The 24,495-nt window shown below is 41.2% G+C and overlaps 1 protein-coding gene across 4 annotated transcripts in view; it reads right to left on the minus strand.

The window, feature by feature from the left end:
• The window catches only part of LOC126470100 (transmembrane protein 43 homolog), a 228,421-nt gene that overhangs the window by 57,471 nt on the left and 146,455 nt on the right, over positions 1–24,495 (minus strand). For all 4 annotated transcript variants that reach the window (XM_050097669.1, XM_050097671.1, XM_050097672.1 and 1 more), the window contains exon 4: positions 11,704–11,820. In XM_050097669.1, coding sequence (XP_049953626.1) covers positions 11,704–11,820 — 117 coding nt within the window. The remainder of the gene's footprint in view (positions 1–11,703; positions 11,821–24,495) is intronic.

Genomic DNA, 24,495 nt, shown 5'->3' on the forward strand with positions numbered 1-24,495 from the left:
ACGTGTTTTTCTAGGTTCTAAACTTAATTATCCTCCATTATGAATATTCAAATGAATTGGTTAACCTGTAGAAGCTCCAGAGCGCTCTGCGCGTTGAAAAATTTTGTTTCGAGAAAACGAGATTAACGTTTGGAGTAACAAAACAAACGTTGTTTCAAAACATACGGTTAATTTGCGATGTTAGGATCATTGAGGCGTCCTTTATCTTCCTCAAACATGCTTTGGTTCTAAATTTCGTGCTGTATTTGTCAGTATGGGCTCTTTTAACAAACTGAGTCATTTCTCGCTCTGTTGTGTTTACGCGTTTCCTGTCAGGTATCTCCACGAAATCTGCCGCTATGACAGTTCCTAACAGGTTCATGGTCTTCGGAATAGGTGAATAAACATTGTTGAATATACCTGCAGCTACATGTGCAGCTATTTCAACAGCTTTTGCTCTACAATGAGGATGTTTCCCTACGAGTTTCCAAATGCACGCGTTGAAGCTCTCGTTGTTATTTTGCGTATTGGCACCGGTGCATATTTCAAGCAAAACTCCATTAGACAGAAATTCATATACTGGTCTAAGCTTTTCGTGAACTAATTCATCAAGCGCCTACAGCTGCCTAAATTCGCAGTTCCATTCAACACATTGTAACTTCAAAAATACTGGGTGTTTCAGAAAGAATGACTCGATTTCAAAATTTCATATTTATTGATAAAAACATATTACAAAAATGAGATGAACTGCAAAATACTCAAAATATCTTAAAGTTTTAGCTATGCTATTACAAATGCTTTGAGTCCACCAGCAGCAGCACGAACAACATCTATGTGATAGCTAAATTCGTCATGAACTCTACACAATGTATCTGCTTTTACAGAAGTTATGGCGGCTGTTATTCTGTTCTTCACTTCTCCTATACCACGCGGTAAACGGGAGATGAACTCACTTTGCTTCACATGTCCCCACAAGAAAAAATCGCATGAAGTCGTGTCTGGCAATCTTGCGAGCATTAAACGTGAGCGTAGCGAGTTATTTAGTCTCGGTGTCCCATGAGCCCTATCCGGCATTGAGGCAGAGTGTCATTGAGAAACTGACGTACGTTATTGTGCCAGTGTGATATACATCCAGCCCGTTGGAAGGTGAAGTCATCGGAGTCCTTCTGAAGTGATGGACAAAGCATTTGAAGATATCTCAACGCTGGACAGAGTGCACGGGACCCCGAGACATTGCCCTGCTTTGTTGGTCTCCAAGATAGCCAGACATGACCCCTTGCAGTTTTTTCTTGTGAGAATAAGTGAATGAAAGTGTTTTCATCTCCCCTTTACCTCGTGACATAGAAGAAGTGAAGAACAGAATAACAGCCGCCACAACTTCTGTAAAATCAGATATATTGTGTAAAGTTTATGACGAATTTAGCTACCGTCTAGATGTTGTCAATACTGGTGCTGGTGGACTCATAGAGCATTTGTGAGAGCATAGCTAAAACTTCAAGATTTTGTGAGTATTTAGCAACTTATCCCATGTTTGTAGTATGTTTTTATCAATAAAGATGCTGTTTTGAAATCAAGTCATTCTTTTTGAAACACCCTGTATTTTCACAACCAAAAAATCATTTTGCAGGTGTAATCTATATACTTCAGGGGTGCAAATTATGTTGGCCTCGACCCGAAGCTTCCCTTTAAGTCCTGCCCTGCTTGGTAGATCGTACCGAGACTCGAGGTCTATTCCCACTTCAGCAGAGGGCATGCAGAGCACAGCACCACTATGAGTCGATGAGTGATCGTGCGGAGCAGTATGCCTGCGAAGCAATCCGAACTTGAAGACAGTCCGGGCCATGGGCATCAGCGAACTGTCAACGCATCGGGTGCAGCGCAGGATGCACGGAGAGCACACTGTCTACCGTGTCTGTTCTGGAATGGTTGGCTCCTGAGTTATCGTGGTACAGCTGAGCCGTCGACTCCAGGAGCATGCCGGCTGGGGAGACAAGTCTAGGTTGGAGGTGGCCTTATATCGCAGGTGTTGTCTTGCTGTCCGGCAGTACATTGGATAGCAGCAGGACCGCAGGATCTTGGGGCATGCACCTCGGAGAAGATTGACGGTTGGCTGCAGACAACTTGTGGTAGACGCATTGATAGATTCACGAACGATGGCGGTCGCGTTAAGCTTGTTCGGCACAACTACGCCACGCATTCTCCGACAGCCAATGAGCGTTCAATAGTGTTCTCACACTCTGTTCTGAATATCGTTCCCATTGCGAGCATTAAACGTGAGCGTAGCGAGTTATTTAGTGAGTTCTTATTCAATTTGTTGCGTGTCGTCATCGCTGTTCGTGGTGGTATGAGGCCAATTCTACCTACGTAAGCATGCGAGAGACATAATTTGCAGGATATACGCTTTCATCAAGTGCAAAGCATGTGTATTTGCGTGCCATAACTGAGGCTTGGGAACAACAAAAGTGCAATGCCTCGACATGCGCGAACCGCCATCGGTCGTGAATCGTACCATTGGAGGAGGAAGCGAGCTGGTGGTGGCGGTGACTCGGAAGGAGTCTGATGTAGAGCGGCAGAGGAGTCTTTTAAGGCGCAGCGGTGCAGCCTAGTCTGAAAACCGAGCTGAAAGGCAGCTGGCTTCAATTTCCGACTGGTCCGCTGTCATACACGAGACTGAATGCTGTTGCTGCGCTCGCAGCTCACCGACTTGCGGTTACGCTGTGCTCTACCACTTTGATGCCCCACACACCACATCCCATGGCAGGGAGAGACCACCGGCCTCGGGGCCAACTACCGAGCGCCGAACGAGTAGGGACTTTACCTGTGCCACATACTCATGGCATCCCCTGTACATCTGAAGAAATTGCAGAACTGCACACTTCCTAATACTCGTATTTTTCTGCTTCTAACAATTTTTTACGAATACTCGCTTCGATTGTGTTAATACGTGACACTGAATAATTTATTCAATGCGCTTCTTTTTGCATCTAATCCCACTGTCAGATTTCCATATTTTCGTGGTAGTCCTAAAATGCTACTGGACTACTGTACAGGACAGCACACAGACATACACTGAGATGACAAAAGTCATGCGATGTCTCCTAACGCCGTGTCGGACCTGCTTTTGACCGGTGTAGTGCAGCAACTCGACGTGGTATGGACTCAACAAGTCGTTGGAAGTGCTCTGCAGAAATTCTGAGCCATGCTGCCTCTAAGCCGTCCGTGATTGTGAAAGTGTTGGCAGTGCATGATTTTGTGCACGAAGTGATCTCTCGATTATGTTCCATAAATGTTCGATAGGATTCATGTCGGACGATCTGAGTGGTCAAACCATTCTCTCCAATTGTCCAGATGTTCTTCAAACCAGTCGCAAACAATTGTAGGCGATGACATTGTGCACTGTCATCCATAAAATTCCACCGATATTTGGGAAAATGATTTCCATAGATGGCTGCAAATGGACTCCAAGTAGCCAAACTTCCACAGGACCCAGTGAATTCCATGTAAACATAAGGCACACCATCATGGAGCCACCAGCATCTTACAGAGTGCCTTGTTGACAATCTGGGTTAATGACTTTGTGAGGTCTGCGCTACACTCAAGCCCTACCATCAGTTTTTACCAACTGAAATCGGGACTTATCAGACCAGGGTCAGACTTATCAGACTAGGGTCCAACCGATTTGGTCACGAGCCCAGGCGAGGCACTGCAGGTGCAGCAAAGGCACTCGCGTCGGTCATCTGTTTCCACAGCCCATTAACACCAAATTTCGCCACACTGTCCTAATGCATACGTTCATCATACATACCACTTTGATTCCTGCAGTCATGAATTGCATTGACTAAAATATATTCAAGTATTTCTGGGAAATTAGTACTGTGGAGAGAGTTATTCTGCAAGTTTGTGCATTTCACAGCATCAGGAAATTATATTGGTTGTCTTACTACTGACTTGAAATTAATCATTAATTCTTTTTTAAGTTCACAACACTAAGCACTTTTTTGCTGAGTTAGACTACAGATGAGAATTTCCAGGTGTTTATAAACACTTATATTTGTAAATTTTGCTGCCCACTAAGAAACTATTAAAAACTGAATCATTAAAAAATATTAAAAGTATTCATAATGTGGGGGCTACCTGTCATAATCCCACTACATACATGTAATGTAAATTTCCAGTTTCCCTGGTCTGTTTTGTTACTCTTTGTTTTTACTGTATCATAATTATTTCTTTGGTTTCTGCTAGACTGCTTCTAGGGAAAGTTATTTTTCTTTATGAGTTTATATAAAGTTTTGCAGTACAGCTTCTAATATGGTTTAATACTGTAATAAATCGACTTTCGTTATGTACACTCTTAATAAATTTTAAAACTTGTATATGATTATACTTTAGAATATAATATACTTGCCCATTTGCTCCACATATATTGTGTACATCTGTCCAGTCTACATTTTTCCAGTAATTCTTAATTTGAACGGACTTTTAGCATGATGCTAGAATTGTTATGACTTAGACAATTTTCATGAAAATACTGTCTGCATGAAAATCACAGGAAAAGTGCAAAGATATTCATCACAGTAAGTATTCCCAGCAGAAACTGAGACATACATTACTCTTTCAGGGAATGTTACTATTTACAGGAGGAAAATAAAAGGAAGTTTCCAAATTAAATCATTACTGTAAAAGTCATAGACTTTAATCAATCCAGTAGAATATTCAAAATATTATAAACTATTATTAAAACCACCCAAATCAAAATAACTGAATAATCTACTTAATAATTTCGACTGTTTCTATTACGAGCTATTATTGTTGTTCCAAAAGACATTATGTCTAAAACAATACGAGATATTACACTGAAGCGCCACAGAAACTGGAATAGGCATGAGAATTCAAATACAGAGATATATAAACAAACAGAATACGGCGTTGCGGTCGGTAACGCCTACATAAGGCAAGAAGTGTCTGGCGCAGTTGTTAAAGATCGGGTACTGCTGCTACAATGGCAGGTTGTCGAGATTTAAGTTCGGACGTGGCATTATAGTCGGCGCGCGAGCAATGGGGCACAGCGTCTCCGAGGTAGCGATGAAGTGGGGATTTTCCCAAACGACCATTTCACGAGTGTACCGTGAATATCCGGAATCAGGTAAAACAGCAAATCACCGACATAGCTGCGGCCAGAGAAAGATCCTGCGAGAACGGCACTAACGACGGCTGAAAAGAATCGTTCAACGTGACAATTGTGCAACCCTTCCGCAAACTGCTGCAGATTTCAATGCTGGGCCGTCAACAAGTGTTAGCGTGCAAAGCATTCAACGAAGGCCCACTCGTGTACCATTGATGACTGCACGACAAAAAGCTTTCCGCCTCGGCTGCACACGTCCACAACGACATTGGACGTTGATGACTGGAAACATATTGCCTGGTCGGACGAGTCTCATTTCAAAGTGTATCGATGGGATGGACGTGTACGGGTTTGGAGACAATCTCATGAATCCATGGACCCTGCATGTCAGCAGGGGACTGTTAAAATTGGTGGAGGCTCTGTAATAGTGTGGAGTAGATAGTAGATAGTGTCGGAAGATCCATGCGGCTTTTCGCGGATGATGCTGTAATATACAGAGAAGTTGCAGCATTAGAAAATTGTAGCGAAATGCAGGAAGATCTGCAGCGGATAGGCACTTGGTGCAGGGAGTGGCAACTGACCCTTAACATAGGCATATGTAATGTATTGCGAATTCATAGAAAGAAGGATCCTTTATTGTATGATTATATGATAGCGGAACAAACACTGGTAGCAGTTACTTCTGTAAAATATCTGGGAGTATGCGTGCGGAACGATTTGAAGTGGAATGATCATATAAAATTAATTGTTGGTAAGGCGGGTACCAGGTTGAGATTAATTGGGAGAGTGCTTAGAAAATGTAGTCCATCAACAAAGGAGGTGGCTTACAAAACACTCGTTCGACCTATACTTGAGTATTGCTCATCAGTGTGGGATCCGTACCAGATCGGTCTGACGGAGGAGATAGAGAAGATCCAAAGAAGAGCGGCGCTTTTCGTCACAGGGTTATTTGGTAACCGTGATAGCGTTACGGAGATGTTTAATAAACTCAAGTGGCAGACTCTGCAAGAGAGGCGCTCTGCATCGCGGTGTAGCTTGCTCGCCAGGTTTCGAGAGGGTGCGTTTCTGGATGAGGTATCGAATATATTGCTTCCCCTTACTTATACCTCCCGAGGAGATCACGAATGTAAAATTAGAGAGATTAGAGCGCGCACGGAGGCTTTCAGACAGTCATTCTTCCCGCGAACCATACGCGACTGGAACAGGAAAGGGAGGTAATGACAGTGGCACGTAAAGTGCCCTCCGCCACACACCGTTGGGTGGCTTGCGGAGTATAAATGTAGATGTAGATGTAGTGTGTGCACTTGGAGTGATGTGGACACTGATATGTCTAGATACGACTCTGACAGGTGTCACGTACGTAAGCATCCTATGTGATCACCTGCATAGATTCATGTCCATTGTGCATTCCGACGGACTTGGGCAATCCCAACAGGACAATGCGACATCCGACACGCTCATAATTGCTACAGAGTGGCTCCTGGAACACTCTTCTGAGTTTAAGCACTTTCACTGGGATGCTTTGCAACGTGCTGTTCAGAAGAGCTCTCCACCCTCTCGTAGTCTTATAGATTTCTGGACAGCCCTGCACGATCCATGGTGTCAGTTCCCTCCAGCACTACTTCAGACATTAGTCGAGTCCATGCCACGTCGTGTTGCGGCACTTCTGCATGCTCGCGGGGGCCCTACACAATATTAGGCAGGTTTACCTGTTTCTTTGGCTCTTCAGTGTATTATTCAACAAGAACCAAATGAGTGGAATGCGGAAGAAGCATATTAACAATATTGTGTAAGAAATGGAAAATATCAAAGAATACATTGGGGAGGGCAGCCTAAAAATTGAAATACAACTGGAATTCAGTTATGAAGAGACGATATCTCAACTGCCTTCACTAGAGATCAAATTTAATGGAAATACTGACATATCTTTCTCTAAGTGTGAGGTGGTAACACAATTCATGCAGTGCAGATTTTTTTCTCGTTCTATTAAGAAAAGTAGATTTTACAAAGCTAGGAAGGCCGTCACACACTCACCTGTGCAGTTGGTAAGATGCAAGGGAGATTTTCACACTATGTATACGAAAATGAAGGAAGATTCCAGTATGTAATGAGAGGTTTGGCATAAACTCAGAAATGGAGGATAAGGAAAGAAACTGGCTACAGACTAGTTTAGGAACCATCCTAGCATTCACCAAGAATGATTTAGGGAAATCATAGAAAACCTCAATGTGGACAGCAATGTGGATTTTGATCCCTGCTGCTATCAAATGTGAGTCCATTGTCTTAAGTGCAATGTCACCTCACTCAGTGACTTTCAGTGATGGCAGAGTGTTGGAGAGCAGTTAGCTGCAGCAAATGCTTCGAAACTTGCCTCTTTGTTGGCTATAACAAGAAGAAGAAGGTTTAAAACAATAACGACATAAATAACTTAGCGCAAAATATAATTCATGAAGTATAGATCGAAAATTAATCTTCAGTATCACATTTCCTGAACAGTGATGACAACTGGTGCAAAAACTTTTAGAGCTCAACTGAGCAAAAGTTATATCAGAACTCAGTCATCACCTTGAACCACTTGTTTTTAAGAATTCAGTCAGGCATAGAATGCACATCCACAGACAACTGATCCTCTTCACGTTCCTGATAATCACAAGGACATGTTATCTCAATGACAATATTCCCAAGTCCATACTGTTTGCATCAGTAATCATTAAATGAGAGAAATTTTATTGTGATGGCACCTTGTAATTTATATCAGATAAGCTTTATATCTGCCAGAATCCTGAAAATTGTATTCATCAAAGAAGGAAATCTTTATTGCTAATGATACATGTCAAAATACCTAATTCACAGTTTGGTGAGAATGCACACAAACATCAGCAGTTTGCCTTAACTGCCCAACAGTTTAATTTGAACATCATCAAAGAACTGTAGTCAGTTTTAGTGATAGAAAATTCAGTATATTAGCTGTTCTATAATCCCTGATAGAACTAGGCATTACACTGTGTAAGACATAGCACAAAATTTCTCTAGTAAAACTTTAGTAACTGTATGTATTTATTTTACAAAAAAAACTGTTAATTAACTATTCAGTGACTACCAGAACAGAGTCATAATCTTAATAACAGATTTTTATTTTGAGCAAATATCAGATCATCTACGTCACAATAAGCCCATGTATGTCCCAGTGCACTTCATATTAGTGAGCACATGTGCTGAAATACCATGTACACTATAAAAAATCACATGGTGAACGTCAAGGAAAGAACTGCAATCTGAGCAGTGTCTCCACATAAAAGTAACTTTTTAAAATATGTAAGTATTGCCCACTCTTATGGGACTACTTATACTGGCATTCATACATAATGCACAAAATCACTTGATGTGTTGTGTGTGTGTGTGTGTGTGTGCGTGTGTGTGTGTGTGTGTGTGTGTGTGTGTGTGTGCCTGCGTGCGTGTGGCGTGTGTAATTCTTTCTAAATTGGTTTTGTAGTTTAGGGGAGAGGGGTGGGTTCACACAAATGATTTAAAGGACCTAATAAGAAATAATTTTAGTTGTAGAAAAGGCAGAAACAAAAAAAATGCCATGAATTTTGGCAGGAGAATAAATAAAGCAGTCACTGAATTGTATTACAGAATGACATTACTAAATACATTAGAAGATAATATGAAAAATAGTAATTTTATGGCTACACAACTGTAAAATATGAGTAAAAGTACGTTATTAACAGTAGAACTGACAACTGGAACATAAAAGAGTGTCAGTTATTATTTCATCAAATTGTGACAGATGATCCATCCATCTTTTTTTTAAGATACACAGAAACGTTGCAGAGTTTTATTTTGGCAGCATAAATAAACTGTAATTTAAGAAATAGATCATAATGACAGTAACCATATGATGAATTTGCCAATGCTTAAAGTGCATCACCTGAGAAAACATTAATAAATTTAAATATCTCAAACCACTATGAGAGGAGGAATGATATTTAATGTGTGTAACTACCCCTTGCTGTGCCAAAAAAATAAATAAATAAACAAACAAATGTCACACAGATTTTTGCCTGTAAAACTATGCAAGTAGATAAGTAATGTGAATGCCAAATGTTGTTATTAGTGCCTAGAAATACTCACATTTCCTTGAGAGCTTTAGTGTGAAGAAATATTCAGCAGAATTGGTGAATATAATTAATAACTGACATCCATAACCAAGGTTTACGTTTTGTTTGCTTTCTGTCTTATATAAATTGATGTGATTGTGTTTTAATAGCCTCCTCATGATGAGGTATTGCCATCTACCCTCGTTCCTACGAAGAATTCAGTTGACTCAATGAAACAAGACACAGCTCTAATTCGTTACAAAACCAAAGAAGAATTCACAGCATTGTCCCCCCCCCCCCCCCAGTAGGTTATTTTGTAGTGCATGACTATTATATTTAAATGTTTATATTTGTCCATTTCTCTATTTTAGAGTCTTCAGAGTGGTTTCCTAGTTATACACATCTTTAGTGAATAGAAATTCATTCTTTCAGGATTTTTCCTCAATGTTTAACATGACTTTCACCATTGCCATTTTCCCATTAACGTTAAGTGAAGTGATTCACCATTGGTGAAGATACAAGCATATAACTGCCAAGAGTCACGGAGCCATGCCTTGTAAAGTAATATGATGTTCAGACAAACCACGGGCGTTTAGTGGTTTATCATTTATTTGTAGGAATGTTATACAGGGTGGCTCAAAACGAATATACGGGTTTCAAGGCTTGGTAGCATTTGTTAGATTCAACTAATAATTATAAATAACACATCAAATGAAAGAGCAACTCAAACAGATTTGTTTGTATACCCATGCACAAAGGGAAGAGTATGGAACGACCAAGAATGAATGAAAAACCTCTTGAACGAGTGACAGTCTATCGCACGTAGTCCCAAGAAGTGCGTTCGTCCTTGTCGTTCGCAGTTGTTACAAGCTCTAAAGCATATATACTACAGTTTACGTTCCAGCTTCGCAAACGAAATTTTGCTGCGTGAGATGAAGATTTTCTGGATCGTTTCGTCTTCATTGGTGAATCGACATTTCACCTAAATGGAAATGTGAATACACGTAATGTTTGTATCCGGGGGTAAGCAAATTCCGACGAGACGGTACAGTTACAACGATACTCCTCTCAACTTTTTCGGCGAAGCAACTGTAACTGCTGTTTCTCGGCAGCAAAAACGTGCGCCATCTCATTGCCATAACTCAGCACGCGACTGGTCAAACGACATTGTACCCGACCGCTGGATTGGCCGCAAGGGGTCGGATGACAGAGCTAGTTTTGTACGATCTTCATGTTCACACACGATCTGACCCCATGCGATTTTTGCCTTTGGGGGTTCATACAGGATGATGTGTATACGTCTCCGCTACCAGGTGATCTATCCGTCTACAGAAACAGCACAGTTGCGATAATTTGCTATACATATAGTGATCAAGGTTTTGGAAAAACTCGCCTATCGACTCGATGTGTGATGATGGCGCTCACATTGAACACTTTTAAGAAAAACTGTCATAGTTGCTCTTTTATTTGACGTATTATTTATAATTGTAATTTAAATGTAATAAATGCTACAAAGCCTTCATTTTGAAACACCCTGTTTCCTATTGTAAAACTACTTAGCAAATAGTACCTTGAAACTAATGTTCTGATATTCGTTGATGTTATTCAAACGCTACTTGCCTTTTACAATAGAATTTGTTTTCGAAGAGAAGCTTATCTGATGAACCTTTTGACTTAGTAGTTTTAGATGTTATCCTTTCATGTTAATAAAAATAAGTTGCTATTCCAAAAAATTTAAAATTAATTTTCGACATTAAGCCAGATTTTCTGTAACTTTAGCTACCTTAAACATTTTGATAATATTTCAGTTCACTTTTACTTTTAGTTACTCTTCAATTTTTAATTTTTGCTTTCTCTATGGCATGTGCTTGAGCCATTTTTCTTCTCATTTGCTTAATGTTCACGGCTTCATAACTGTTGAAGGTCAAGCAATGGAACTTGTTTTCCACTGAAATGCTGCTCAGTACTTCAGCGTGGCCTGATAGGATACTCATTAGTTTAAAATTAGTTACAAAATATTTCATATACAACTCTACAATTAGTGTAAAGAATAAAAATATTGCCAGATTTACAAGGCATGCAAACTTCCTAAATCCTAGTATCTGTCTTTTATGCATTCTGCTCCTAAACTAAACTTGCACTAAATGAATGATTTCAAACTTTTGGTAAGTGAAGAAATAGCTAACGTACTAAAGGAGAAGAATACATGAAATTCTGCCAATAAAACTAAGAATGATGGATTTAAATAAGATACTGTTGACCAGTGTAGGCATTCAACAGAAGATGGTTTGAGGAATTAACTGATCTGTATCTCAGGAGGGTAATTATAACTGAATAATATACAGTCAGTGCACAGCTCCGAAAAATGTAGCAGCATGAGCAATAAACGTTATCATTCCCCTGCTTCATTAAATATCTACTAGCAATTCTTGGGGACTATACTCAAAAGTTAGGTTAACAAAATGCATTAGCGGAATGAAAGCAATAAGATAGTAAACTTACTTAGGATTCTGGTGTCCTGATTTCACACGGAACTTGGTGCTATCTATGAGCTTATCTCTCCAATCATTTACATAATTAAATTGCGGAGCAGCAGTGTTATCTGCAGCTGGAGCATCACTAAAACACAAACATGAAACCCGTTAAACATTCGAGGTGAGGTATGGGCTCTCAGGCAAGTACTGAATTGAAAAAAAGCTAACAAAAATCACAGAAACACTACAAATGAATTGCAGATGCTCCACACTTTCTCCAAGACTCATTCATCATCTGGAATCACAATAATTAAAGTCAAACAGTAGTGACTGAATTTTTGACCATCTTCAGAGCCTGTGCCAAACACAACACAAGCTGTTAAATTTGGCGTGACATAATGTACGTAATTTTCCTATAAATCGAATTTTACATATTTCTTCAAATTAGTCATAAATCCATAGTCAAAAGTTTTTATAGTTCCATTCTATACTTGTAATCAGATAAAAGTTAGATATTTCTAACTCTTCACAGAAGTTTTTGCTAGTTTATTTACTATTTATTTTTGTATTTGCCGTAGTAACATCAACAAAAAACGCCTGACTTCTTCAATCAAATGTTAATATATATGGTATAAAGATATGAGTAAAGATGATATTTCTACATCCTCCTGCCTTGAATAACATGAAATATGCCTTTAGAGCTGACACTTCTCAAATTATGAGCTAATGAATTCCATTGTTCAAATATTCCCTCTAAACATCGTGGTAGTGAATTATGAGGTTTCCAGTTCTTCTCTTTTCATATTTTTTGTGATCTGGTCCTTTACAGTTGTTTTTTTTTAGTTCGTTGTCCTCGCAAGTTAACAACTGTCTTGACAGATAGTGGCACCTCTGTAGCAACACACAAGTGAAGTTATTTGTGATGAGACCGATGACATCGCTGTTTCGTCCCCTCTTCCAAATCAACCAACCAACGAGTTGTTTGTGAAATGAAGACACAGCTCTCCATTTCTGCATTGTCTATCATTTATCAAGTGCTTATAAATCCTTCATTTCCCACAAATTTCTTGAAAGATCTCCATCTGCACAATATCCCTCCCTTCACCATACACTATACGGATACATGACAATTACTTGTGAACACCATACAGCAACACAATAACGTTTACATGTTGTCTAGGTAGTTATTATTCCGTACACATACTGGCAACTCCAGTTTGCTTTGTGTCAATACAAAAGGTACTATTCATTCAAGTGGTTCAAATGGCTCTGAGCACTATGGGACCTAACTTCTGAGGTCATCAGTCCCCTAGAACTTAGAACTACTTAAACCTAACTAACCTAAGGACATCACACACATCCATGCCAGAGGCAGGATTCGAACCTGCGACCGTAGCGGTCGCGCGGTTCCAGACTGAAGCGCCTAGAACCGCTCGGCCACACCGGCCGGCTACTATTCATTCCACATTGCCATTTAACACCTACACAATTTTCTGACATTTCCTTCTCTTCCTGACCACAAACTTTCATGCGGTAGCTGTAGAAAGAACTTTCCCTCTGAGAATATTTCTAATGTGAAAAATGGCGAACTGCACCATGGTTTGAAGCCAACATTAAACTTTAGGTCTCTGTATAACTGGTTGGGTATATCAGTTCAAATGTCAGAGGTAAGAGCGTACCACCGCCAACAGAACCACGCCTCACAAAGCACTGTGGTGTTCAAAGCAACCTTCAGATTTGTGCAGTTGCAACACTGCGTTGTCATAAAGGACCAGCAAATACAAGAGGCAATCATATGAAAATCAAACACCCGACCCAACGGGACCATGGAATGGTTCCATTCACTAGTAATCACCACATGTGTTAAGACATTTATCCCAGTGGGAGACGAGACAGTTAATTCCTGTGTCATAGCATGCAATTGGCCACCGACGGATCCACTACAGCACTAACTCTTTCACTTCCTCATCCAACTGAAACCAACGTCCATGCGTGGCTTTCTTCAGTCGCCAAATATGTGAAAATCACACAGTGAATGACCCCGGATGTGTAGAGGGTGTTGCAATGTTTCACAACAAAATTGCTTGAGTCTGATTGGCAGTGTGAGTCTGGGAATCATTGTGCAACATGATTATGCCGTCCGACAAAATTCCTGTTTGTTTTAACTTTATGCCACATCGTAGCTTCTGCAAAGTAGTTTCTGTGTTGTTCGCTTTGTTTTCGTAACACATTGAACAGCTACACAAGGTCCTGGTATTGTTTACTACTCGTGTTCTCCTACAAGAGAGACGAAATATCTGAAAGCAAAAAGGTATGTACGTTTTACAGAGAAAAAGCCTACACTGTATATAAATAAAAACGTAAATAGATCAAAGTATTTTAACGAAAATTATTTTAACAATGAAAAAGTCAGAACTGTTTGACGAGAAAAATAATTTTCGATGTTATTTGGCACTTAGCAAAAAAACAAGAAGCAAAGAATAAATCAAAAAGACGCTATTTCCTGCGTTCTATATATTATCTGATGTGTTTGTAAGTATATATTTTTTCGAGCAAATAAAAGTATATATTCTGATGTTTGCATGACACTTTTCCTATTCTTTCAGTTCTCAGGAGGAAGTTACTACACTACCTTTGACAAGAACTTCCGCTATGAATTCTGCTTAGGTCATTAATAAACTCTATTATCATTGCTTGTTTCTAAATTTTGTTACTATATTTCGATTTTTTCGTAAAAATTATTGTCTCTCATAACCTCACTTTCACTGCTCAGACGCCAAAATGCACAGCAGACAGTTCCCGCAACACACACAATTTTGTTTCCATCGTGTAAATGAAATCGACCACTCGAAACAGGCGGTACTAACTACAGGTATAAAACACCAGGGCTTCTGTAGAAGACTCACTCTGTCAATAGAGACAAGAAAGTCGATCGTGTAAAAGCGGCGTGACTCTCCTGGTTACGTCCGCACTGACTGATGACAGGTGCAAGTGGAGCAGCTGCCGGCTGACGAGGTGCCGAGAATCCCGACTATGACTGGGCTGCCAACCAGTTAAGTTAGCCCCAACAAGAATGCGGACAGTCACACGAACCATGAAGAAATCCAGATGGCAGCCACTGATACGATAGCACTGAGATGATAAGAACCTAAAGAAATGGAGACAGCCTTCACTGTTTCAGCACAACAGATACTGAAAATAACGAGAAACCGGGATGGAGATTGCGTGGTCGGAAGACACTGAGCGTGATTAGTAATATTGTTGAATGATGACGATGTACAAAATTGCTACGTTTAATGGAAACAAGACGTGAAGTTACAATGTTGATGACACTATTTTCATGCCGCCGACATTGACATAGCGCTGATCCAAAATGTTATTACGACGAAAATAGCGGACACGTTCGAGTATGAGACAATGTTGAACAATGGAAACAAGAGCGGAACGGCAATATTGTTAAAATAAGGAAAACCTATGTATGGCACAAACTATACTTGAATCTGGAAGAGCAACAACTGCAAATATACAGGGTGTTACAAAAAGGTACGGCCAAACTTTCAGGAAACATTCCTCACACACAAATAAAGAAAATATGTTATGTGGACATGTGTCCGGAAACGCTTAATTTCTATGTTAGAGCTCATTTTAGTTTCTTCCACCTACGCTCAATGGAGCACGTTATCATGATTTCATACGGGATACTCTACCTGTGCTACTAGAACATGTGCCTTAACAAGTACGACACAACATGTGGTTCATGCACGATGGAGCTCCTGCACATTTCAGTCCAAGTGTTCGTACGCTTCTCAACAACAGATTCGGTGACCGATGGATTGGTAGAGGCGGACCAATTCCATGGCCTCCACGCTCTCCTGACCTCAACCCTCTTGACTTTCATTTATGGGGGCATTTGAAAGCTCTTGTCTACGCAACCCCGGTACCAAATGTAGAGACTCTTCGTACTTGTATTGTGGACGGCTGTGATACAATACGCCATTCTCCAGGGCTGCATCAGCGCATCAGGGATCCCATGCGACGGAGGGTGGATGCATGTATCCTCGCTAACGGAGGACATTTTGAACATTTCCTGTAACAAAGTGTTTGAAGTCACGCTGGTACGTTCTGTTGCTGTGTGTTTCCATTCCATGATTAATGTGATTTGAAGAGAAGTAATAAAATGAGCTCCAACATGGAAAGTAAGCGTTTCCGGACACATGTCCACATAACATATTTTCTTTCTTTGTGTGTGAGGAATGTTTCCTGAAAGTTTGGCCGTACCTTTTTGTAACACCCTGTATATGATCTGCTTCTGGTAAATGTATGTGCTTGCACTGGATCCAGCGGGAAACGTGAGACAGGCAACCTGATCCGTGATGAAATTGTCAAGTTAATGCCGGATGCTCGTTTGAACATAATTTTAGGTGCTAATTTTAATTGAGTATTAAGTCAAGACGATCAGGTTTCAAATTTCAGATTTTACGAGGAGCTATTTTTGCTAACTAATGAAGCAGATTTAATGGATACTTGATGCTACTTTCGTCCGCACGCTAGATGATACACAAATGTATCCACTAATTCGTCAATCTGGCTAGACAGGGTGTATGCAAGGAAAGGCTTCACGAATAACTGGTAACTGACTGTGAAACTTGGTCCCTTAACTTCTCGGATCGCTGCGAATTTCACATAACCGCGCAGCATGCTAAACAAAAAATATTGACAGTTCAACGTGTCAGTTTTGGAGGAAGAAGAACTGTAGCAGGAGGTCAAAGGTACAAGGAAACGATATCTTCGCTCCCAATTCAGATATCTAACATGCATATGGGGTGGGGGGGGGGGGGGGGGGGGGAAGGGGAGGCTACAGTTTGCAGAGCTGCAGATACAAAATACACAATTCAACTCGCCCATATGAAAAGTGTTAGAGAAACATACCTTAGAGTATAACTTTTTATGCCTCCGCCGACCATACAGCCACTAGCCACTACATGCGATAATAGATCTAGGATAAAACGCACTGAAGCAAAACTCGCGATCTTAGTGCGACAGTCTCTAGCCCCTTCTCCTATTGAAAGTAAGCAGGAAAATATGTCAGTATACCAAGTAATCAGGGAAGCTAAGAGGGGCTAATAAAAATTATTCCACATTTTTAAAAACGAATGACGGCACAAATACGATCATCAAGCAACATAAAAAACTACAGGATGCAATAATATACGGATTTTTACACTGAGTCGGCAACTGATTCGAAGGTAGGACGGTCCCTTTTATCCATTATTCTACCACAGTCACTCCGAATGAAGACGCCGACCTTGTAGCCAACCAGTGAAAAAATTTTCGCCACCTATCCTACCATATAAAAATCGGTTGCTTTAGATGCCCTCCCCATAGAGATTTGCACTTGATTTTGAGACGTCATAGGCACTGAGTTAACCAAAATGTACAGTGAATTATTGGGAGACTTGTAGGTGCCACCTCAGTTTACAGAAGGATAGCTTTTCTTGATCTCTAAAAGAATATACAGTTCCATCTAGAAGCATTTCCGATAATAACTCTTCTCAAATCAGTTTATAAACTCTTATCCGGGTCCTTATTTATGTTTTAGCATACTGAACGCTATCAGATGGTGAGGAGCTGTGGGGAAATGGTGGGGAAGGGGGTTCACGATCCACGTAAAATGCAAATTACGGTTCGCACAGGGAGAAGGGACGGTTGCGTTCTCATCCTTGTGGAGCGAAAATAATTAACTCCCGTCACCCACGTCACCTGACTGCGATGGAAAACTGGATCTTGGCTGTAGTCACTCGTAATTTTCTTATGCAATTCAGTCATTATCTGAATGATGTCGTCTGGTGTTCGTTTGGAGACGCCACGGTTATTATATCGTTGCTATTGGAAATCATGAACTGGAAATCCTCTCAATGGCTTCCCATACTTAATTTGCGGATCCGTACCTAAGGACTGGAAAGTTACATAGGTCACACATAGACTCAAGAAACGAAATAGGAGTAATCCGCTGAACTACAGACCCATTTCAGTGACGTCGAATTGCAGTAGGCTTTTGGAAAATATACCTGTACTGTCCTCCAACGATATGAATTACTTCGAACAAAACGATCTATTGGCAGTCAGCACGATTCAGAAAACACCGTTCTTGTGAAACGCAACAAGGTCTTTATTCACACGAAATAATGAGTGCTATCGACAGTGGATTTTAAATTGATAGCATATTTCTCCGTTTCCGGAAGGCATTTGACACTATTCCTCACAAGCGACTTCTAACAAAATTGCGTGCCTATGGAGTGCCGTCTTAGTTGTGCGACTGGATTCACGGTTTCTTGTCAGAAAGATCACAGTTCGTAGTAACTGACGGAAAGTCATCGAATAAAACAGAAGTGATATCTAGCGTTCCCCAAGGAAGTGTTCTAGGCCGTCCGCTGTTCCTAGTCTACATAAACAGAATTGGACGCAATCTAAGATGGCCTCTTAGATTGTTTGCAGGTGATGCTGTCATTTACTGTCTTGTAAAGTCATAAGAAGATCAAAACCAGTTGCAAAATGATTTAGAAGAGGTACTTGTATGGTGCGAAAAGTGCCAATTGACGCCTAATAATGAAAAATGTGAGGTCATCCACAAGAGTACTAAAAGGAATCCGTTAAATTTCGGTTACACGATAAATCACACAAATCTGAAGGCTGTCAATCCAACTAAATACTTAGGGATTACAATTAAAAATAACTGAAATTGCAACGATCACAAAGATAATATCGTAGGGAAAGCGTTTTACTGGAAGGACTGGAGATGAAACAGGTGTACAAAAGAAATTGCCTCAACTACGTTTGTCCGTCCTCTTCTGGAGTACTGCTGTGCGGTATGCGATCCGCATCAGTTACGATTGACGGAGGGCTTTGAAAAGTTCGAAGAAGGTCAGTGCGGTTTGTATCATCACGAAACAGGGGACAGAGCGACAAGGATATAATAAGCGGGTTAGGACGGGAATCATTAAAACAAAGACTTTTTCGTTGGGGCGATGTCTTTCAAGGACGTTTCAATGACCACCTTTCTACTTCGAATGCGAAAATATTTTGTTGACGCCCACCTACATACTAAAATAATCAGACTAAAATAAGAGAAATCAGAGCCTTACGAAAATTTTTAAATATTTGTTTTTTTTCCGCGCTCTGTTTGAGAGTGGAACTACAGGGAAATAGTATGAAGATGGTTCGCTGAGCCCTCTGCCAGGCAGTTAATTGTGAATAACAGAGTGGTCATGTAGGTGTAGCTGCAGGCAATATGGCTTGTCTGTCTCTGTATTCATCTTCACTCACTGTCACATTCTTAGCAGTCACACGGTAATTATTCACTGTGTCGAACATGTCTCGCAGAGAATGGGGAAATGGGATATTGCACAGTTTTTGTTTTGCTTTTGACATGATTCCATTTATATTTATGAAACAAAAATAACACTCAGTTTTATGATCCATTGGTTCTTTCCGAATCACGGAAACGTTAAAAATCGAAAGACTTGACGTAACCAGCCTGACAGTGTGATAACAAATGTGAAACTGGATACACTGGGAGTACATTTCTGCTCCTGGTCGTTAACCTTAAACCCAAAATGAAGTTGGTAACACTTATTAACGATAGGATTAGGGTTTCGTCTAAAAGTTAACTCTTCACAGATATAAAGAAAAAGAAGTTCTGTTTACGCAGGTTCAAGGTATCTCAGCATGACTAATCGGGACTGTCACTAAACATCAGTCAAAGTCTGGAAATGGTTTTAACAACTATGGGTCATATATGAGAGTTCTCAGTGCATACTGCGATTTTTTCCAACAGATAATTTCTGCAAGAATATTTAAATTAAACTCCATTAGGATGACGAAAGAACAGTGATTAAAAGTTTTTTAATGTGTCACAACAAAACTGGTTCGATAAACAGAAAGTGATTTCATTTTAGAATACAGGACACACATTTTCACTAAAAAAACAAAAAGAATTCACATTCTTTGTGACAAAAATTCTGTTGACCAGCGTAATAGAAGAGTCGAGTCGTTGTCAGAAGACGTTGATTACGACTGACTGCAGGAAAGATTTCGCCTTCAAACACTGGTGCCGCGGCGGCAAACTTGGCTACAGTGTGGGGCACCTAACAAATTCACGCCATCGTCCTCTGGTGCCTCCGCGGCAAGCCACAGCCGCGAAGAAATCGTGCCAGTGTGGGAAACGCCTCAAACTGAGCCTCCTTCTTGTGACACGTAGCGTCTAACTTAGTCGTCATCGAACATTTTTGCTCAAGAGCAAAAACCCACACTGTAGGGCGGCATCTCGGACCACATACACGAACGGAAAAAATCGTTACATGAAAAAATAATTAATGTAGAGTAATTTAATTTCCGGGATAAATTTGTCTAGGTAACACACGTATATGATTGACATTGCAAGACCACAGGTTAATGTAAGCGCGGCATAATCCATTGTAAATGTGAAATTCTCGTACATTAACAACCAGTGTAATCGCCAGAATGTTGAATGCAAGGATCCAAAATTGCCGGATGGCAGTTTGTAGGATGGAGTTCGGTGCCTCGTGCACGTGGTCGGTCAATTTATGGACAGTTAATACTCTTTGCGGATGACGCTGGAGCTGTCGTCCGATGATGTTCCATATGTGCTCGACCAGACAGATCTGGTGATCAGGCAGGCCAAGGCAACATCTCGACACTCTGTAGAGCGTGTTGGGTTACAACAGCGGTATGTAGGCGAGCATTATCCTGTTGGTAAACACCCCGTGTAATGCTGTTCATAAATGGCGGCACAACAGGTCAAATCACCAGACAGACGTACAAATTGGCAGTCAGAATGCGTGTGTTAACTACAAAAGTACTCTTGCTGTCATACGAAATCGCACACCAGACCACAACTCCAGGTGTAAATCCAGTGTATCGAGCATGCAGACAGGTCGGTTGCAGGCAGTAGTGGGCCAAAGTTCATACCACCCTACGCTGCACTGTTGCCTTTTTTATTCAAGACAGTGGATCCAAGATGGCGGCCATAGATGTGGCAATGTCACAGTGACACCATGGTGGGAAGTTCAAATTTTGGCGGGAATATAGTTCAATTTGGCTACCACCACTATCCAAACCCCTCTCCCTCCCCCAGTCCTCACTCCTCCCCACCACTGCCCAATCTGGAATCTGGTGGGAAGAGGACTAAGTCTGTGCTGGGCTGCCACATAAGACAGACATATGTCATTATTTTGTATGCATTGTTTATTTTAAAAAAATTGAGTTGAACAAAGAGAGAGAGAGGGAGAGAGACAGAGAGAGACAGAGGATACATGCAGGACTCAAGGCACGCCACGCGGTAGCCACAGGAGTGGTCGCGTGCTTCCTGGCGTGTTGGAAATCGCGTGTCCTTCCTCCTTCCCATCCCCAGCGCCCGGATACCCTTTGTTACTGAACACGAGCTGCGGAATATTGTCACATACATAACTTGAAGATGTCACAGGAATTAAATGTACCACTGTTGGCCCTCCCCCTCTCCCCTCCCATGACGTAATCCAAGATGTCAGTCTGGGGAAAAATGGTGGGAAAAGGACTCAGTCTGGGTCTAGGTGCTGGACTGGTAGGACAGACAAAATTGTTCACTGTTTTCAGTGGATGAGATATCTGTAGTGCAGAAGAAGTTTAACAGGTATATTAATTGTGACCATACAGCTGAGGACTGTGTCAACAGCAATGATATTTGATGAAGATGAATATGCTTCATCAAATAACGACGATGCAGCAGGATGGGGCTAAGTTACACTTTGCAACTCATGCTGATAAATGTGTGCTGTAGCTGTAAGTCATACAATAAATGTCCAGTGAGTCTTCCAAAGCACAAGAAGCAAGACGTTCACTCCAGTGCGCATGCTCGCTACGCCCAGAGGATACATGCAGGACTCAAGGCACGCCACGCGGTAGCCACAGGAGTGGTCGCGTGCTTCCTGGCGTGTTGGAAATACGCGTGTCCTTCCTCCCTCCCATCCCCAGCGCACGGATACCCTTTGTTATTGAACACGAGCTGCGGAATATTGTCACATACATAACTTGAAGATGTCACAGGAATTAAATGTACCACTGAACAAAGAGAGAGAGAGGGAGAGAGAGAGAGACAGAGAGAGAGACAGAGAGAGAGAGACAGAGAGAGAGACAGAGAGAGAGAGCTTTGCACACGACGCGAAAATAATTAAACAGTTACATTTTTTATTCTGAGGAATTGTTTATTTTAAAAAAATTGAGTTGTCATAGGTTGTTGTCCAGAGTCCAGAATATTGTCACATACATAACTTGAAGATGTCACAGGAATTAAATGTACCACTGAACAAAGAGAGAGAGAGGGAGAGAGACAGAGAGAGACAGAGGATACATGCAGGACTCAAGGCACGCCACGCGGTAGCCACAGGAGTGGTCGCGTGCTTCCTGGCGTGTTGGAAATACGCGTGTCCTTCCTCCCTCCCATCCCCAGCGCACGGATACCCTTTGTTATTGAACACGAGCTGCGGAATATTGTCACATACATAACTTGAAGATGTCACAGGAATTAAATGTACCACTGAACAAAGAGAGAGAGAGGGAGAGAGAGAGAGACAGAGAGAGAGAGAGAGAGAGAGAGAGACAGAGAGAGAGACAGAGAGAGAGAGCTTTGCACACGACGCGAAAATGTTCAAACAGTTACATTTTTTATTCTGAGGAATTGTTTATTTTAAAAAAATTGGACAACACACAGAGAGAGAGAAAAATTTCTGAGTCCTACAGATGCAGTGGTGTTCATCGCTTTTCTGAAACGGTGAGTGGGCTTAGTTTACATTTGCTACTGCTGGAGTCAAGGACGTTATTTTCTTTACTCCTCGAATCACACACTGGTTTCTAATCAGAACAAATACAAAAACAGAATTCGAAACACTGTTCTACAGAGAAAAAAACAGCCGTAATTTTCGGTGAATTTTCAGTGTGCTACAGCTGCTGATCTGGAGATGTTCTATAGCCACAATGGCGGTGGGGGACATCATCCTGCCTGACAAAGTTTGATAGGACTTGTCTCTGAACACTCAAACAAAGGAGACATCACGTCGCTCTTATATGTCACAGAACTTTCCGTAGATACCTTGCCCCCATCTTGCTCGAATCAGTCTGCAGAGGCACATGTTCCCTACACAACGGGTCTCTTGTGGCTCTCTGAAGTGATGGAATTTCTTGTGAAAGAAGTATTCTGATTGGTTCTTACTGAATTTACCCGCCAAACTGCTGCTGCTGCTGTTGGTATGGGAGCATTTTCTGTAGATGGACCAATTACGACACTTTCAGTGGCAAATCTATTTTGCACAGACCAAAAAAAAAAAAATACAGCAACCATATTACACTGACAGTTAAACGCTGCAAAAGAGGTCTACAGATCATGAAATACGCAAACTACTCCCAAAAACACTTCCCGAAGTACATTACTCTGCTACTGTCGAGGAAAGCCTGAATTTTTTAGTGTGAAACCTATCTCCAGCCGAGTTATACCACCACATACCATATCGATATAGTAAACACAATTTGTATCCTGCACCGCCGGCCAGGGTTTCCTTGCGGTTCTAGGCGCTACAGTGCGACCACTATGGTCGCAGGTTCGAATCCTGCCTTGGGCATGGATGTATGTGATGTCCTTAGGTTAGTTAGGTTTAAGTAGTTCTAAGTTCTAGTGGACTGATGACCACAGAAGTTAAGTCCCATAGTGCTCAGAGCCATTTGAACCATTTTTTATCCTGCACCATACAAAATCAGCACCTCTGCACCCCACATATACCTGTCAACCACGAGACACTCGTATATATACCACGAAGGCAGTCAGATACCCCAAAAGACATAAGCATCTACACCGTATATAGAAGGTGCAGTACTAAATATTTCGTATGAGGTTGGTCAGTCATCCACCATGGCCAACAGTCAACTCCCCTGCACATGCTGGCCTGATATGCTATTAGAGTTCCCTCTGCGGACTGCAGTCACTCACCGAACTGGTGTACAAAGGCTGGGCTGGTTTCCCCCAGCACAAAGGCGTTACTGTTTCCAGCCATAATCTGCCTGCTTGCTTGCTGCCATGCTTTCGGCAGCCATCTCCATACTCTGGGATTACAAGAACATATGCATTTTCACATGGTGTGCCAGAACATCATACCATTTACGCGATAGTTCACGATATCAAGCACATAGCAGTAGACTACCGTTCTCTTGCACAGTATGATTCCGAAGATAAAGACTGGAAACTATATCTCTAGAAATCTGAAACTTTAGCGAGGAGCAGCGAGGTGCACATGCTATAAACCACTAAGTAACTAGAAACTTATCTCGTCTGCGAAAATCTTTACATGAAAACTAGAAAAAATAACGGAAACTGGTAGCTCCAATCGTATTTTCTAATGAATATCGATGTCAATGATATGACAGATTCCAAATCATCCTTCTATTTTACAAAAAAAAAATTAAGGCGTTTCTCATGTCAAGAGAACCAGCAAACATCTCTTCCACTCGTCTTTCACCATCTAGATGCATACAGCACAAACTACAACCATGTTCTCTCAACCAAATAAAGACGGGAAATGTGCAGAAGCAGTCAACTGGGCAATTTATATACGGGGGAGCAATAGTCCAGCACAAGCACATGTCCACATAGAATCTTCACAAATTTCCACAGAAGAACAAGTGATCACGAAGGCTGCTCAACACATACGGGGTATTAATTCGCTATTCACCCGCAAGGAGGGCGACAGAGTTAGGTGTGCTGCATTATTGTACTCCA

This window comes from Schistocerca serialis, chromosome 3 (genome assembly GCF_023864345.2).
Source record: "Schistocerca serialis cubense isolate TAMUIC-IGC-003099 chromosome 3, iqSchSeri2.2, whole genome shotgun sequence".
Lineage (NCBI taxonomy): Eukaryota > Metazoa > Arthropoda > Insecta > Orthoptera > Acrididae > Schistocerca > Schistocerca serialis.